This window comes from Orycteropus afer, unplaced genomic scaffold (genome assembly GCF_000298275.1).
Source record: "Orycteropus afer afer isolate SDZICR_OR568_19922 unplaced genomic scaffold, OryAfe1.0 scaffold00541, whole genome shotgun sequence".
NCBI lineage: Eukaryota > Metazoa > Chordata > Mammalia > Tubulidentata > Orycteropodidae > Orycteropus > Orycteropus afer.
Window position 1 is genome coordinate 727,617 of NW_006922128.1, and position 17,990 is coordinate 745,606.

The following is a 17,990-nucleotide window of genomic DNA, read 5'->3' on the forward strand; positions in this document are numbered from 1 at the left end:
TCTTTCCTCTCCTTCCCCTCCCCCAGTCGGGAGGGCATCCCCACCACAGGCCCCACTGCCCCTTTCCCTGCCCTCCTCTCTGTAGGAGACTAAAGGGGACCGTTCTCTCCTGGGGGCTCAGTGTGCCAGAAACTGACAGTCAGAAAGCAGATGCCCTAAGACAAGTCCTGAAAGCTCAGGGAGGCCTGCGTCTGGCGGAGAGACAGAGACGCGGGGCCTCGGTGGGTCAGCGTCCAGTGAGAATGCGCAGGTGAGCAAGCGAAGGAGGGCAGCGCGCGCGGAGCGGTCCGCCGAGCCGAGGCCCAGGGCGCGCGAGACCTAAGAGGAGACAGGAGGAAGAGCGTTAGCGCGGCAGTTACATGTGCGTGGCCTCGGGCGGGCCCGCGCGCGACGCCTCCTCCGCGCCGTCCGCCAGCAGGAAGGAGTCCGACGACTTGGTGCTCAGCCGGATGGGCGCCAGGCGGCGGAAGTTGTCGGGCGAGCAGGGGATCTGCACCCGCGCCCGCTGGGAGGGCACCACGGTCTCCTCGGGAGACAGCCACGGCGGCACCCCGGCCAGCGCGCCCAGGTCCTCGTCCGGGGCGAACACGGGGTTGTCAATTCCTAGGAGAGAGGCGGCGGCCGCTCAGTCCCGACACGCCCGGGCTCCGCGCGCGCTCGGCCGGCCGCTGGCGAGGCTGCAAGAGGAGGCCGGAACCCGCCCTCCACGTTGGCGGCAGGACCTGCTCCAAACAAGGGCCGTGCGCGCCGGCCAAGGGCCAAGAGCCCAGTCCGACGGCTGCCGCAGGGGCTGCATGGGCCACAGCGCGCGCTCCAAGGACACGTGGGTGGCACCGGGGCCCGGCCGCCGCCGGCCTGCGCCCCCTGCGCCCAGGGCCTGTGGCGGCGGCCGGAGCGAGCAGAGCTGGGGTCCCTGGGCCACGAGGGGCGGCTCCGAGCGCAGACCACGCTGGGCTCCAGGCCGGCTGGGCTCTCCCCTGCCCCGCGGGCCCTCACCTGTCGAGGAGTCGGCCGCGGTGTCCTTCGTGACGTTGGCCAGGAACTCGATCCCCCCACTCATCTCCTCGGCCTCGTAGCCGGGGGTCTCCTCGGGGTCTGAGAACTCCAGCTCTGGGGCGGGGGAAGGCAGCGAGGTGGAGCAGGCCCTGCACCCGCGCAGCGGGCCCGTCACAGGGGCTCAGGGGTCGGGCCGAGGCGCCCCTCGCTGCCTCCCGCGCCCGGCTCGGCCTGGGGAGGCCGCAAGGGAGCGCGGAGCCACACAGCCGGCACGGAGGCCGCGCGGGGCCGCCTGGCTCACGGCTCGGACAGGGACACCCGGGACCCGCTGTCCTGGACGGAGAGGTCCCTCCCCCGGGCGCAGGCCCTGCCTGGCCCCACTGCAGCGTGGCCCCCAGCCGGGTCCTTACCTCGCTCCTTGATGGGGAAGTTGTGCAGGGAGCTCTCCACCGGCAGCTTCCCGTTGGGGATGCTGCTATTTCTCTGTGGGACGCACACGGGCGGGTCAGCACGACGCCACGAGGGCCCCTCCTTGTAACCCCACTCCACTGACTCTGCCCCTCGGTGCTGACCTCCAGCTCCAGGAGGAACCCTGTCCCCCAGATAACCGCTGTCCCCCATGATGATCCCAGTCTTCCCCGTAACCACCTGGGCCACCGTCCATCCCTATCCGTCCCGGCCCTGCCCCACCCGGCCAGGCCCTGTCCAGCGCCGCCCTGGCCCCAGGCTCGGACTGCCCTGGCCCCACTGACGGCCTTGCCCCGGGGCCCCCCTCTCCGGGACAGGCCCCGCCCCTGCCCCGCCCCCGGCCACATCCCACCTGGCAGGCCAGGCCCCGCCCCAGGCTCCGCCCCTCACCGGCCCTAGGCTTCTGCCCTGCCCCCGCACAGCACCAGCCCCATCCCAGGTCCCGCCCCGCGCCAGGCCCATCCCAGGCTCTGCTCCCCGCCCCACCCTGCCCGGCAGGCCAGGCCCCGCCCCTCCAAGGCCCCGCTCCGCCCCAAGTCCCGTCCCCGACCACACCCCCGACAGGCCAGGCTCCGCCCTGCGCCAGGCCCATCCCAGGCTCTGCCTCCGGCCCTACCCCTCCCGGCGGGCCAGGCCCCGCCCCGCCCCGCCCCCCTACCCTCTTCTGCGCGCGCTCCCGCTTGTAGAGCTTGGCCGCCTTCTTGTTCTGGTTGATGCCCAGCTTGGCCGACTTGAAGGACTCGAGCCGTTTCCGCATGGTCCTGTGGAAGATCTCCTTGTCCTGCTTCTCGTCCTCGCTCGGCGTCAGCTCGTGCCGGCTGTACAGGTGCTTGTACTGCGGGAGAGCGGCGCTGAGTCGGCGCCCGGGCCCCGCGCCGCCCCGGCCCCGGGGACGCGCCGCGCGCCCACCTCCTGCCGCGGCTTGTACAGGTACTGCTGCAGCGTGTGGTGCGTGACCATGTCCTCCGTGTCGCGGATGCTCCGCCGCCGCTGCTCCAGCGACTGCATGTCCAGGCACACGGCGCTCGCGTTCTCTCGCCTGCGGGCGAGGGGGCGCAGGGCGCGCGAGTGTCCGCGAGCGGGGCGCGCCCACCCTGCCCGGGGCCCCTGCAGGAGGCTGCCACCCAGGGCCCCTCCGGCTCAGCCCTCCCGGTGCGCGAGCAGAGGGCAGGGGCTGGCCCCAGGGCACGCAGCCCAGACCAGGTGTTGGAGCAACACCCATGGGACCCAGGTCTGGCCTCAGCTGTGGGCCAGCTTCGCTTGGCAGGTGCCCAGCCCCGGCAGGAGGCCTGAAAACCAGGCCTTGGAGCCGCTGCCTGCTGGGCGCCCGGTGGGTGGGCCTGTGCCCCTGAAGGCTGCTGCCTGGACTGCCCTGCCCCGCGGTTGGCCCTCCCTCTTCCTTCCCTGCTGTCTGTAGACTCTGCAGCCTTTGATATGATCTTGCCTATTGGCCCAGGGAGTTAACGTGTCCCTGTGGGAGGGGACGCCTGCTCTCTGCCACCCCCCCCACCTTCAACCCTCCTTGCTGGAGATGCTGGCTGACTGGTGTCTGCCCACTGTGCTCAGGAGAGCGGGGCTGGGGCGGGAGGACAGGCAGGGAGACCCAAGCACGGGCACTTACAGGAGGTAGGAGACAGAGGCCTCCATCGAGGTGGTGGATGGCCGCGGCGTGTTGAAGTCCACGTTCACCATGTTGTCGGTGCTCGGGGAGCGGATGAAGGCCAGGGACCCCCGGCGTTCGCCCTGCACGGGGAGAAGCAGCCAGGCGTGTTTGTGTCTGCATGTGTCCATGTGTGTCTGCATGTGTGTGTGTGCCTGCACATGTGTACACGTGTGTGGATGTTGGCAGCTCTGGTCCCACAACCTCCCTATCTAGTCCCCATTGTCTTCTCTCTCATCAGTGGGAAGACATGAGCTCGGGCTTCAAGGATGTGGCCTCATGTCTTAGACCCATGATCACACTCAGCCACGTGTCCTGGGGTCTCTGTGCCTCAGTTTCCCACATGTGGAGGGCTATGCGGGGTGGCCTGCTCTCTGCTGGCACCTGTGAGCCCCACGTGACCTTATAGGGCAGGTTATCGAGGAAAACATGGGACCTGTGCACTGCCTCGGGCCCCAGGGGTGTCACTTCAGACCTGCTGACCCTGCCCAGACCACAGCGGGGGCCCCATCCCATGCCCTCCCCCGCCCCCAGCACAGGCGAGGGCTCCCGAACCTCAGCCACGTAGCTGATGGCATCCTTCAGGTTGAGTTCGTGGAAGACGTTAAGGATCCGGTCTCTGGACTTCTGGGCCGAGCGTCTCATGAGAACTTTGCTAAGGAACTTCCTGTCGAAGTTGGACCACCTGGGGGTACACTCAGGCGTCAGCTCTGGGGCCATGCCTCCTTGACCGGAGGGAGGACGGTAAGACAAAGAACCCAGCCACCCCGTGCAGTGACTAGCGCATGGACCAGTGTGTCCCTGCCTGCCTCTCTAAGGCTGTTGTCAGTGGAACACCTGCAGAGTTGGGGACCCCATCTTCCCTCAATGCACGTTGTCAACAGTTACTCCCTGATCCTTGGGTATGAGGTTTGGATGTCAGAGGCTGAGCCAGACAAGGGCAGGGCGTTGGCTCTGGCTGTACGGAGGGGAGGCCGGGGAAAAGCAGACCCCACTGGGCCCACACCAAGAGGAAGCACGGCTGAACTGAAAAGCGCTTTTTAAACTGAGCTGATGGAATTGGACGTTCTGTGGTAGTTCAGGTCACTGGGCGAGGTGGTAGTCAGACCCAAGGAGGAACTTCCAACTGGCCATGCGGCTGGAGCCTGAGGGGCACAGCAGGGTGACTCAGGCAGTGGGACCCCAGCCCACTGCTCAGTCACACCTGAGGTCCTCGATATGACTTCTCTCCTGCAGAGGTGTCCCTGCTGCCCACTGTGCGCCCACCCACGTCAGCCTCATCCCATCTCATTCAGCTACAGCTGCAAGGATGCTTCGCTCCAGCTAAGTGTTTGGCTTCGGCAAAGGGCCGGAGCTCATCCCAGCAGAGCTGAGGTCGCAGGAGTGGGCCGAGGCCAAGGGCCGCCTCTGCCCCAGATCTAACAGAGTGGCCGTGGAGACCCCGCTCACTTTACCAGGCCACGTGGCCCTGCTTCCCGCCTGCTTTCTTCAGCTTCAAGCAAGGACCACAGCCCCTGTAGAGCTAGTGTGTCAAACGTTCGTGGTACATATGATGCCTCAGAGTAACCAGAGGGGCTACGTTGCCCGTCAAGTCTTGTTACTGTCTTGTTTTGTTAAGCTCCTTTAGTGTATCTGGAAGTGCTCATTAATGTTTTTAGAAAAAAGGGCTCTGGTGGCGTCGTGGATAAGGCATTTTGCTGCTAACCAGAAGGTCAGTGGTTCAAACCCACCAGCCACTCCAGGGAAGGACAACAGGATAATCATCCTCCGTGAAGATTTACAGCCTCAGAAACCTGACGGGGGTCACTTTGAGTCAGAATCGACTCCATGGCAGGAAAGGGACCCTGTATGCGCAGACAGACATCTGCCTGACGTTAGAGACCAGCTGCACAGGTTTAAATTAACGTTTAAGAGCCGTGATCTGGGGACTGCGTCTATTTAATGAATCACGAGTCAACCAGTGTGGATTCGAAGGGTTTAAATTACTAGATTTACTATAGCTTTCACCATCAAGTTTACTTTAAAAATAATACACAAAACTAGGATCTCAGTTTCATGGAGAAGATAATTAAAAAGATGACTGGAGGCCACACGGCTTTCCTGTGGCCATGCCAGGCCGGAAATGGTATCTTTTCCAGGTTTTCAATTGCCAAACAATTTGAGGACTTGGAGTTCATTGGAGGGACTTCTCTCCTGCTGGGAAGCAGGAGGGGGTGGCCCCGCCCCCAACTTGCTCAGCACCGCCCCCAAGCGCGATGTGACCCCTCAGACCCTCACACTGAAGTCTGGGTATCCCTGGAGTCCAGCTCTCACGTTGTGACAGCCTCCCACCCTGACTAGGTACCACAGGGCTCGGGTGCCAGCCCGGGTTGCAGACCCACCCTGTGAGTAGCCTCCTAGCTCTTTTCAGCTGCAGAATTAGGGCTGGCTGGTGCTGGGTTTCCATGGCAAGGAGGAGTGGTGCCCAGCTGTCACCAGTGCTACCTTGAGGGCCACTGGCTGGGGGGGTGGCATGCAAATTCCAGGCAGGGGCGTCCCAGTCACTCACTTGTCTCTGAGGTAATTGTGTCCTATTTGGCCGGATATGTCCTCAATGGCTGAGAGGATGTGGTCAAAGGCCTTTGAGGGAAGACACTGGGTTAGTGCCCCTGGGGCAGTCAGGCCCCCAATCTGCCCCTTCACTCCCTCATGCCCCTCCTCTGCCCTGCCACCCTCCCTCTCTCTCCTCATCGCACCTCTCCACCCCGTCCCCAGCCCCCCCATCTGCCCCCCTCACTTGGCCTTCAGTCCTCCCACTCCCCTCACCCAGCCCCAGTCCCCGCTCACCTGGTCCCCTCACCCGGCCCAGGTCCCCCCTCACCAGGTCCCCCTCGCCCAGCCCGGATCCCCGCTCACCCAGTCCCCTCACCCGGCCCGGGTCTCCCCTCACCAGGTCCCCCTCGCCCGGCCCGGGTCTCCCCTCACCAGGTCCCCCTCGCCCGGCCCGGGTCCCCCCCTCGCCCGGTCCCCCCTCGCCCAGCCCGGGTCTCCCCTCACCCGGCCATGCAGCTTCTCGTTGAGTTTGGGCTCACGGTGCTCACTTCTCTTCACCTTCAGCCACTGCACCAGGGGCTTGATGGTCAGGCCCTGCAGGATGGGGTGTGGTGACCCTGGGGGCTGGGGACTCAGGTCCCGTGCTCTGCTCGGGCCCTGGGGCAGAGTAGCTGGACTCCATGAGCCCCGCAGGTTCCCCGGGAGACTCCGCTGTGTGAACCCCCACTCTGTGAACCTCCACAAGCCCCCACTACTTGAGCCCTATCCACCCCCACCGCTTGAGCCCCCACCACATGAGCTCCCACAAGCCCCCACTGCGTGAACCACCACTACGTGAACTCCCATGAGCCCCCACTGTGTGAACTCCCATGAGCCCCCAGGAGCCCCCACTGCGTGAGACACCCCAAGGCCAGCAGCTGCACCCTGAGCCCCTGTGGCTTCAGGGCCCATGGTCCCAGGCGGCTCCCATGGAGATGACCCACAGCAGCCCTGGGGGTGCAGTCTAGGCTGATGTGCATCCCAACGTGCGCTCTTGGGTTGGCCACACGCCATGAGGCCTGCCCTGCGAGCCAGAGCCGCCAGTGTGACGGTAACTGGGCCTCGATCATCAGCAACACCAGGAAGAACTTTCTAGGACAGCCTGGGTGGCCGCCCTGTGGGCCTCAGGAGGACCTACAAAACACTCCTTGTTCCTAAAACAGAATCCAATTAAGGCTGGCGCCTCGGCTGGCCATGGGAGGCACCCTGTCAGCCTGCTGCTTCCCACAGCTCCTGGGACTGAGGACATGACCAGGCCCTCCCGCAGGCGGGTGAGTGGCCAGATGGGGAGTGGGGTGCGGCAGGCTGTGTGCTCTCACCTCACACAGCCCGGGTGGGGTGAGCCAGGCCGTGTTGCTGTGTGGTTGTGTTTTGCCACTGAGTCGGACGCGACTCATAGCAACCCCTCCTTGGGTTTCCGAGGCGGTATCACTATGGAAGTAGATTGCCCAACCTTCCTTCTGAGGAGCGGCTGGTGGATTTGAACCTCCAGCCTTCTGGTTAGCAGTCAGATGCCTTAGGTACTATGCCACCAGTGCTCCCAACTCTTATTGTTGTTGTTATATGCCGTCGAGTCGGACTTGACTCATAGTGACCCCTCCTTGGGTTTCCGAGGCGGTACCTCTACAGAAGTAGATTGCCCAACCTTCCTTCCGAGGAGTGGCTGGTGGGTTTGAACCGCCAGCCTTCTGGTTAGCAGTCACGTGTCTTAGGCGCTGCGCCCCAGAGCCCCCGAGCCCGGCGGTACCTGGAAGATCACGGTGAAGAACACCACGATGATGGTGGTGCTGACAAACAGGTTCTTCTCCTTCACCTTCTTCTCGTCCAGCAGGACCACCAGGGCGTAGGCCACGGCCCCGCGCAGGCCGCCGTACGACATCACCACCTGGTCGATGATCTCCAGCTGCACCATCCGGTACCGGTTCAGCACCCAGGTCTGCAGGGCCACACCTGTTGTGGGAAGCGCGTACTCAGTGCCACAGGGCGCCTGCCGCTCGGCTGCGGCTCAGGGAGGCGCCAGGCCGGGCTCTGCTCCCGGGGCGCTTGGATGGAATGCTGTCTCCCACACCCCAGTGCACATGACCCGGCTGGGAAATAGGGTCTTTGAAGATGATACAGTCAGGTTAACATGAGGTCATACCAAAATCAAACCAAACTTGGTCTGACTCAGAGCGACACCTCCTTGGGTTTGCAATGCAGTGTCTCTACAGAAGTAGATTGCCCGACTTTCCTTCCGAGGAGTGGCTGGTGGGTTTGAACCGCCAGCCTTCTGGTGAGCAGTCAGGTGCCTTAGCACTGCACCACCAGCGCTCCCCTACCAGAGTGAAAATAAAGAGCGATACCAAGTGCCATCACGCGGCGTCTGAGGCCTGGCGCCCCCGTGTGGTGCAGAGTAGAACTGCCCCAGAGGATTTCTCGGCTGTGAACTTTATGGAAGCTGACTGCCATACACTCCTGGACGGGTTCAAGCTGCCCATCTGTAGGCTAGTGGTCCAGGGCCCCACCTGGTGTGTCCTAAACCTATACGACTGGATGTCCTTGTAAAAGAGAGGAAGACTCAGAGACGGGAGCCCAGTGACACTGCAGCTGTCCCAGAGAATGCCTGGGGCCCCCAGCAGCCGGGCAGGACGGGAGGGCTCCTTCCCTAGAGCCTCTGGGGAGAGCATGGCCGTGACACCCTGACCTCGCACTTTGGCCCCCAGCGCTCGAGACTGCCTTCTGTTTGCAAGCTTCCAGTGTGTGGCACTTTGTGACAGTCACCAGGGACACTCGGCACTGCTCCTGGCAGAGCCCCCTGTGGGGGACAGAGTGTCCTGGGTGAGGTGACGCAGCATTGGGGTGTCCACAGTCTCTCCTGAGTGAAATCCTGTGTTTGGGGACAGGAAGCCCTGCTGTGCCCCTGCCCCTCCCCCACAGTCCTGTCCTGTCACGTCTCAGACCCGCCCCCATCCCTCCAGGCCATGGTCAGAGTGGCTGCTACCAACGCTCTGCTCAGGACAACCATGTCACTGGGCTGTGTGTGGAGACCGGAAAACCCCAGGGTCTGTGAGCTCCGCCACGGCGTCTCCCGGGGGCCTCTCCCCTGCTCAACAGAGCCTTTGTCGGGCACTGGATGCCACGGCGCGAGGGCGACCGGCTGGCCCCACCCCCCATGGCATTTTCTCCCTGGCAGCCTTGGTGCCGCAGAGGCGGGGGCCAGTCCTGGGTGGGGGGACCCTTGTTCTCCTGAGCCTATGTAACAGGCTCGGGTGAGCAGGAGCTGGGGGGACGCAGGGGGGGCAGCTGGCAAGTGGCTGGGCGCTGGCCCCTCCTCAGCCCCACTCAGGCCAGTCCTCAGACTGAGGCAGTGTGGGACCCATCCAGGAGCCCCAAGCCCTCACCCTCCAGAACCTTCCACCCTGGCCCTCAGGCTGTCACCATGGCTGGGCTGACCCTAGTCCCTCCCCTGCCCCTGGGTGGCATGGCAGCCACTGGGGGGCCAGAGCTGGGAGCACAGCCACCCAGAGCCTGAGCAGGGTGCTCCCAACGGGCTCTGGGTTCTGCTGTTGCTGGTTGAGAGCCCACACGCTGTGGGGGTCACCCTCCCTCGTCTCCAGGGGCTCTCCCGGCCCTGATCCTGAGGGTGCAGCTCAGGCCGCCTGCCTTGTCCTTGCAGGACCGCCCACCACCGCCCTCCGTCACCCTCAACCACCCACCACCGCCCTCCATTACCCTCTGTCCCCCCTACCCACGCCTACCATCACCCCCATCACCCTGATCAGGCTCATCACCCCCATCACCCTCATCACCCACTGTCACCCGTTATCACCCTTTATGACCCCCCCATCCACCGTCACCCCCCATCACCCTCCGTCACCCATCATCACCCGCCCCTGCGCACCGATGGCGCGGTACACGGAGATGAAGACCAGCGTCAGGAGCACGAAGGCCGTGTTCCAGGTCCAGATGAGCGGGTCCACGGCAGAGATGCCCAGGAACATGAAGATGATGGTCTCCGCCCCGCTGGCCAGCATCTTCATGGTGTAGCGCACCGTGGTGGCCGACTGCTCGGAGATGTTGGCCTTCACGTACTTCTGGCAGCAGATGCCGCAGAAGGTGATCCTGGGTGGCAGGAGGGACACGGAAGGGCGTGAGGAGGTGGCCCAGCCCGCACTCCCACCAGGCAGGCGCGGACCGAGCCCGCCTTCTGGGGCTTCCAGTGCTGGGGCGGGGCGTGCCTGCAGGGCCTGGCTCCCAGCCATGGCCTCAGGGCCCCATGTGCGAGGTCTGACCCCGGCCTGGCTGGCTGCATTGCAGGGCTCTGCATTCCTGCACAGATGCCCACCGTCCTCAGGGGCCAGGGACCCCTACCAGCGCCGCACGGCCCCCAGCCCGGCCCTGCAAGAAGGTCGGGGCTGCCCCAGCGCCCCCACACCCTGGGCCCAGCAGCTCCATGTCCCTGCACGCGTGTTGTAGTGATGTGTTCCAAGCCTCCGTGGCCTACAGTACAGACTCGGGGGCTGTTTCGGGTTCTGCAGACCACCTAGCCCACCCTGGGGTGTCTGGTTGGGCAGCTCTGCCCTGAGGGGAGGGAGGCTGAGGTGGACATGGGCCCCGGGGTCCCTGCAGCGGCCCCTTGTCTCAAAGGCTGGGGAAGCCGTTTCTGGAACTGACTCTTCTGCAAGCTCAGGCCAGATGCGTGCTCCCGTGGGGATGCCACGCGCAGGCGGGCAGTGTCCCTCAGAGCAGGCCCTGAGCCGTCTGCAGACCCTTCGCTCCTTCCCCGTGGGTACGGAACACCAAGGAGGAATGTTTTCCACTCTGGGGAGCGCGCAGCTGGGGGGGCCACTTCCTCCATCTTCCCCTCCCCGCTCTCGCCCCAGCCCCTCACCCGCCTCTGGGGAGCTCTCCTCGGGGTCCGGGCACCCTGACGCCTCTGTCCGCCCTCGCCTTCCTGTCTTTCGTAAATCACACGCCACGCTCCAAGCCAGATCCCACTGCCCCGAGAGCCCGGAGGAGCTGTGGCTGTGTCCCTGAGGGGTGTCCCGTGCCACCGCCCTTACTCGGCCATGTGGGTGCATGCCTCAGGGACTTACGCCAGGATGGCCGACAGGGACAGCATCTCGGAGGTGAGGTAGGACAGGTAGGAGATGACGAAGACAAAGCCCGGCTCGATGATGCGGACGTGCTTGGTGAAGCGCGTCACCAGCGACAGCAGAAAGGCGAAGATGACGCCCACCAGCGTGCCCCCCAGGCTCACCACAAAGAAGGACACTGCGGACATAGGTTCTGCCTGAAACCCGGGAAGGGTGCCCTGGGCCCCGCTGGCCCTCCCTGCCCGGGAAGCCCGGTGACTGCCCCTCGGAGACGCCCACCGGCCTCAAACAAGGGGCCGATTGTCCACACTCCCTAACAGGGCCGGGCCGGGGCCGACAGGGCATCAGGTGGGAGTAAGCCTGAGCAGGGGGCCTGGGGAAGGCCAGTGAGACCAGACCACGCCCCCACCCTCGTCTGTCAGTTGTGAGTTCGCCCCGGCTGGCCGGGATCCAGGGTGTCACTGTTCATGGCTCTGTGAATGGGACAGATCACTTTGAGGTGGCTCAGGGCAGTCCTAGGACACAGCTCTGCATGGGACCCAACCGGCTACACACCTATGCCCTTCACGCAGTCCACGCCAGTCACCTTGTCACCGCCCAGATTCACGAAAGATTCAAACACATTGTAGAGGACCTGAGGGGAGAGAAGGCTAGAGATGTGTGGGCACCCCCGGTCTGCACTGGACCTCGTGGGGACTGGGGTCTGCAGTCAGGTGTCGCAGCAGCCGTCCACCTGGAAACTGAAAGTCATCAGAGGGTAATGACAGTCAGCAGGATGAAGGCCGAGGATGAAGCTGCAGGTGGAATGCACGAGGCAGGAGAACATTCCAGAAGGCACTAGAACCTTCTGGAGCAAAGCCAGTCTGTTCTGGCCCTGTCAAATGGGGAAGCCACTACTGACCCGACTCATGTTACCGTCAGTTTCGTTTCTGGAACAACCTTTAATGACGTTGCTGTTGTGTGGACTGGGGGTCACCCCTGTAGCCTTTGCATGTGGACACTTAAACCCTATGGGAACTGTTGAGCCCTCGCTGGGGGTGTGGAGACAGCCAAGAGGCTGCGTCCCCTTGGCCCTAGGGACATCGCTGTCATCACAGGAAGGGCAAAAGGCCCCATGGAGACAGCCCTGCCTTTGAGCCCTGACTCTGGGCACCAGGCTGCTCATGGGCACGGACCCCACACAGGCAGAGTGGGGGTGGTTTGGAAGGGCAGCCTGGCTGGGTGTAGGGACGCAGGGTGGGCGGGTCGTGGAGGGTAGCCCATGTCCAGGTCCCTGAGCCACAGCCCAGCTCGCCTGGCAGAGGGCTGGGGCCTTATTTGTTATTACACACTGTCAAGTCGGACCCAACTCATAGCGACCCCTCCTTGGGTTTCCGAGGCAGTATCACTACGGAAGTAGGATTGCCCAACCTTCCTTCCGAGGAGTGGCTGCTGGGTTTGAACTGCCAGCCTTCTGGTTAGCACCCAAGTGCCTTAGGGACTACGCCAGCAGAGCTCCTGGGGCCTCAGTTAGGAAACCAGTGAAACTCTGATGTGCTCCATAGAGGCCGAGGAAGCCGCAGCATTGCCTCAGAGCCCTGCGCTGTGTGTCTCCAGCCCTGGGATCGCCTCCAGGGACGCCCAGCTCTTCCACCCTCCTGAACCCGGGGTGTCCTCGCTGCTAACCAGGACGGTGGGGTTCAAGTCCACCCAGAGGCACGTTGCAGAAAAGCCTGGCAATCTACGCCTGAAAACTCAGCCTGAACACCTGCGGCTGCAGCTCGGCTCCGACCGGGATGAGCCCCACGGCAGGCAGCTCGGTAACGGCACGGGCCACGAGGGAGCCGGAGCGCCGGCCATCAGAGCCACAGGCGCTCCTGGGGAGCAGGGACCGGCCACCCGTCGAGCATCTCGTGTCTGCCGGCCTGGCAGGAGGCACTGGGAGGACACCTGCCGCACGAGTGGTGCCTCGGAGGTGCCGGGACGGGCTCAGGCTGCGTGAGCGTTCACCTCCGAGCGGCCAAGGCTCATCTCACGGCCCTGGTTCACTCACACGGAGCGACGTGGTCCCGTGTCCTCTTGGAGGTCCCACCCACCCTCCTGTCTGTCCACGTGGCGCCCTGCTGTGACCACCTGTGGCTGGGTCTGCGGCCTCCTGCACCTCACCCCAGGTGCAGGCTCACGCCAGTGCCAGGGGTTTCCAGCTGCTGTCCTGTGGGGAGGAAGGCACCCCCCACCACCGAGCCGATTCTGACCCACAGCACCTCTCGAGGACGGAGGAGAATTGCCCAGAGGGTTTCCAAGGCTGTCAGTGTTTAAGGAGGCTGATGGCCTTAGCTTTCTCCTGCAGAGCAACTCGTGGTTTTGAACTGCCGACCATCTGGTTAGCAGCGAGCCCTCTAACCCCTGTGCCACCAGGGCCCCTTGAAGGCAGCATTGTTGTTGTTGTTAGGTGGCGACAGGTTGGCCCTGACTCATGGTGCCCCCGTGTACAGTAGAACGCAACACTCCCTGTTCCTGTGCCGGCCTCACAGTCCCTGCTAGGCCTGAGCCCACCACTGCAGCCACTGTGTCAACCCACTTCATCAAGGGCCTTCCCCTTCCTGAAGGCACTAGATTACCAGATGGGAATGCGGCGTCTCCTAACCCAAGTAACCAGCTATTCTGGGTGACCAGGGGGCAGGCGGTCAACTCACACAGAAGGTGAGGGGGACCACTTAGAAGTGCCACTGTGGTGACCCACTTAGCGGCACGGGGACCTGGTGCGGCAGCCGTGAGGTGCCAGCTAAAGAGCCCCGCAGCTCCCCACGAACACCGAGCCCCTCGTTCGTAGCAGCCGCGTGGAACGGGAAGGGCGCACGGCAGCAGGCCCTCCCCTGGGCCCCTGCCCCACTCACCACGGTGACAGCGTCATTCAGTAGCGACTCCCCAAACACGATGATGAACAGGACCTCGTTGACATGCACCTCCTCGAACACGGCCAGCACGGCCACCGGGTCCACGGCCGCTATCAGGCTGCCGAACAGCAGGAAGTCCAGCAGGCCAATCTTCAGGTCCCCTGGGAACAGGTGGCCGGTGAGGGCGGCTGGGCGGCCAGCCAGCCTTTGGGGGCTGAGGGACAGACTGCAAGGTGGGGGCCATGCATGTGGTTCTCCTGGGCCAGCTGAGGCCTGGTGGCCATGGGGGATGAGGTGGGGTGGACAGACAGCCTGCCCTCCCACCTGTCTAGAAAGCCCAGCTGTCCACACAAAGCTGACCCCCCATGGCTCCCAGGACCCTCAGGTCTCCTACCACTCTGGCCCCAGGCTCCTAGTCTGCTCAAGGGGATGGGCCCCACGGCCCCCCACTGCCCCCCACTGCCCTGTGCTTGGAGGGGTGGGACCTCAGGAAGTAGGGAGCAGGTGCAGCCATCTGTGATCTGGTCCAAGAGGCAACTGTCCCCCTAAGTACAATGAGGTCACATGGTGGCCCTGTACGTCAGTGCAGTGAGCAGCTTTCAGGGCACCGGCCGGGGCCTGGGCCAGGTGCGTGGCCCCAGGTTCACCCCAGGTGCAGAGATGGCCGTAGGGTCAGATGCCAGCTGGCTAGGGCAGTATGCATGGTCCCTGTGGCTGAGGACAAAGTCCCCAGGTGATGATGCACCAGGGGTGACAATTCCAGCCAGGGACCTTTGGTCCCTCTCTCGTGTCTCCTCAGAGCCGAGCACCTAGGTCCCACGTGCAGGGTGGGACTGTGGGGTGCTTGTCCTCAGATATCGTGACCTGGGTGTCCCTGTCATGGGTCTGTGGTGGGAGTTTGTGGGCCATGAAGTGCATGGCGGTGGGGAGGCCAACCACCTGTCACCTCCAGGCACCTCGATGTAGCAGCAAGGTGAGGCCCTGGCACTTAGCAGCCAAACGAGGGTGATGAGGATGGTGAAGAGCAGAATGTGTGCCCATCTGGGACAGCGGCTCACGGTGGTGACAGGTGAGAGGCGAGGAGCCGGCCTCTCTCACAGGCTCAAGTGAAAGCCTCATCCCGACCCAGGGCTCGCCTAGCTCTTAGCAGGCTCCCTCCACTTCCTGCGGGCCTGGGCCCAACCTTGGCCAAAGGGCTCCTCCTTCTCCCTGGGGACTCGGTGTTCTGTCTGAGGTCAGGGGTAGGGGGCTGGGAAGAGGACCCCACCTCCTTGTCAGAACCTCCTTAGAAGGAAGTAGGGGGAGTGGCCACTGTGGCCGGGCCAGCCCGCCCCCAGCCAATCACAGGAGAGCCCACCGGGAGGGACCAAGCCAGCCGTGTTTCCGTTCAGACACGTGCGGTGGGACACATGGACCGTGCATTCCCCTTCCCCAGCCCGTGGCCCTGCGTCCCCAGGCCCGCCCGTCCCTGCCCGAGCGCTCACCCATCAGCCCGCTGAGGAAGACGCCGTAGAGGGACAGGCCGGTGGTGGCCGCGTTCCACACGGTGCCGATGACGGCGTAAAGCAGGATGGTGCCCAGGTTACCGAAGAACAGGCGATTGGGCATGAAGTAGCCGGCGTCCAGCACAATGGGCGGCAGCAGGTAGAAGAAGAAAACGGTGGGCGTAAGCGTGAAGCTGGCGATGTGGTCGGCCGCCCAGACGATGCCGCCCAGCGCCAGGCCCAGCACGATGAGGAGCGCGCTCTCGGGGACCACGCTGGTGACCTTGTGGGACAGGTGGAACACTGCGGGGAGAGGGGCTGAGTGTGAGCGGGGCGCCCAGGGCCGGCCCTGCCCGGGATAGTGCATCTGCTGCCCCTGGGCCCAGTCCTCACGGCCGGAACCTTCTCACCCGTGAGCTCCGGGAACACACGCAAGGGCAGGGGCCACGGCAGTGGACGGGAAGGCCTCGTGCCCTGAGTGGACCCTGTGGCCACCGCTCACCAGCTACTCAGGGACCCTCGCTGTAGGTTCACCAGCCTATGAGTGGGACCCCCACTCCATCCGTTCCCAGGTACCGAGAGTCTGGAGCCTGCAGCCCACCTCAGCCGGACTCGTTCCCTAGCCGCCCGGAGGGGTCCCACAGCGCTGCTTCCCACTGGCCAATCCGCCTGAATCCTGGGGGCCCAAGGCTGGCGTCTCCATTGTCTCCCAACAAGGACTGGGCCCTTGTAGCCCCAGTTCTCTCTTCCAGCGGGGCCCCAGGGTCCCCAGGCCACATCCCCTCCCCTTTGGGCCCCTCAGTCAATCATCAGCCCAGTAGGAGATGCACCTTGACCCTCCCGCCAGGTGAGCGGGGCTGGGAGGCCTACAGGGCCCACTTGGCTTTCCTATCTGAAGACTCTGAGAACAGGAGATAAGAGGAGGCCCCGTGTGAAGCCCGATTTCAAAGTAGCTGGAATGTGGGCAGATGAGGCGGCCCATTGGCTTTAGCAATGCCTGGGAGGGACTGTCTGCAGTACTCACTGAAGTTGTTCCTCCCAGGGGAAGTCTTTGAAATTCAATGAGCCCTATCTCCCCAAGATAGCCCGGATCCTGCAGCGCCAGCCCTGGGGCTGTGCCACCTCAGAACCTGCAGGAGGGGCTGCCCGGCCTCCCACCATCCTGTCTCCCGGCTTCCAGAGTTCCTGCCCCGCTCCCCTGCCTAACCAGGTCAGCCGCACCGCCCCCGGACTGTGTCCTCACCCGTAATTATGGGTCCGTGGTTCAGGGTGGCTCTCCGAGCTCCCTGCATGCCGGGGAGGAGGCGCTGTTGTCATCATGCTAACCGGCCCCACGCAGGCCTACAAGCCTGGCTGAGGGGAGGCCACAGGTGCCAACCTGGTGCCTTTCCTGGGTTTGACTGCTTGGGAGCCGGGCCTCAACCTCGCAGCCTGACCCCTAGGGCAGCCTGACTCCCAGCCTGACCCCAGCCTGCAGCACCCACTCCTCACTGAGCTGTGGGTGCCCCTCTGCCCAATGGAATGGTCCTGACGTGGACCTGGGCACCTGCTGTGGGTGCCTGCCCCTCTACCTCCACCCCAACCCTATGGGAAGGGGCTTCAGGGAGGGTGGAGGCCACATGAGGGGGGTGGAGGCCGCACGGGTCACGGCTTCTCTCAGCCCCCACTCCCCTCACCCCATGCTCCGGAGGGGCTGAGGAAGTGGGCCACGGGGCATCGGGGGCCTGCCGCACCCCTTTGTCCCAGCCCTTGGAGTCCCGCTGCAGGCTGCAGGCGTTCGGAGTGGCCCCAGGCCTTGCAGCGGGAGCTCTCGGGAGCAGGTGAACCGGGGAGGATGGACACTCGGGGCCCTGAGCAAGTACAGGATTCAGGATGAGGCAGGAGCACAGGCCCGAGCTCCTCCCGAGCGCGTCACTGCCCTGCCCCCTACTGCTCCTGAGGTGGGAGGCTTGGCCCCAGCCTCCCCGAGCTCCCGGTAACCTCCGGGCTCCCCAAGCCCTGACCTTTCCTCACTGTCCTGGGCTCGGCACCGAGGTGACTTGAGGCTTTTTTCTAAACTGCTCTGAATTTCAGGCTTTCGCACTCACCCCCTCCCCTGCCATCGAGTCGGCCCCGACTCATAGCGACCCCTCCTTGGGTTTCTGAGGCGGTATCACTATGGAAGTAGGTTGCCCAACCTTCCTTCCGAGGCGTGGCTGGTGGGTTTGAACCGGCAGCCTTCTGTTAGCAGTCAAGTGCCTTAGGCACTACGCCATCAGAGCTCCCGTGACTCTCAGTCTTTCTCACCCAGCCCCGCCCCCAGGAGAGGAGGAAAGGCTGTGGTTGGGTCTCAGGGGCCCCGAGGCCCACATCCTCAGAGGGGCGGCAGCCAGGGAGAGGCGCGGCCCTCTTCTGCTCATCTGCACGGCAGGTGGTGAGGGGTGGGGACCGTTGGGTGGTGGGCGGACGGGTGGATGGACTTTCCGGGTCGTCCATGCTCTCCAGGCCCCCAGCCCGCTCAGCTCCGGTTATACAGCTTGCATTCTGATCAAGCCTCCATTTTTCCATCTAGAACTTTCCACAGGTCGCATGGGGCCTGGGCAGGGACTCTGCTCCCCTCTCCAAGGGCCTCCTGGGACCTGGTGTCTAAGCCACCCTTGCCCAGCCGGGATGTCCGGAAGTCCTGGGAGGTGGCACCATGACGTTGCCACATGAGTGGCATGACCAAACTGCTCTGGGCCCAGTCATGAATGTCTCACCGGGGTGTGACACCGGGGCGGGGGCTGCTTCCCTGGAGTCCGCAGCCTCCCCGAGTCTGGCTGCCTGCGGACGCACCACTGCAGCGTGCCAGCTGGGGGATGTCGGCAGGGTTCACAGGCTT

General features: G+C 64.3%; 1 protein-coding gene across 1 annotated transcript in view; it reads right to left on the reverse strand.

Annotated features, from left to right (window-relative positions):
* Positions 1-355: 355 nt before the first annotated feature.
* The window catches only part of SLC9A3 (solute carrier family 9 member A3), a 58,046-nt gene continuing 40,411 nt past the window's right edge, over positions 356-17,990 (reverse strand). Inside the window, exons 6-20 of the mRNA XM_007955795.2 lie at positions 15,131-15,433; positions 13,647-13,807; positions 11,326-11,404; positions 10,771-10,948; positions 9,576-9,796; positions 7,443-7,645; positions 6,161-6,250; positions 5,673-5,743; positions 3,680-3,809; positions 3,086-3,207; positions 2,374-2,503; positions 2,123-2,299; positions 1,407-1,479; positions 997-1,110; positions 356-603 (exon numbers count right to left, since the gene is read on the reverse strand). Coding sequence (XP_007953986.2) covers positions 356-603; positions 997-1,110; positions 1,407-1,479; positions 2,123-2,299; positions 2,374-2,503; positions 3,086-3,207; positions 3,680-3,809; positions 5,673-5,743; positions 6,161-6,250; positions 7,443-7,645; positions 9,576-9,796; positions 10,771-10,948; positions 11,326-11,404; positions 13,647-13,807; positions 15,131-15,433 — 2,300 coding nt within the window. The remainder of the gene's footprint in view (positions 604-996; positions 1,111-1,406; positions 1,480-2,122; positions 2,300-2,373; positions 2,504-3,085; positions 3,208-3,679; positions 3,810-5,672; positions 5,744-6,160; positions 6,251-7,442; positions 7,646-9,575; positions 9,797-10,770; positions 10,949-11,325; positions 11,405-13,646; positions 13,808-15,130; positions 15,434-17,990) is intronic.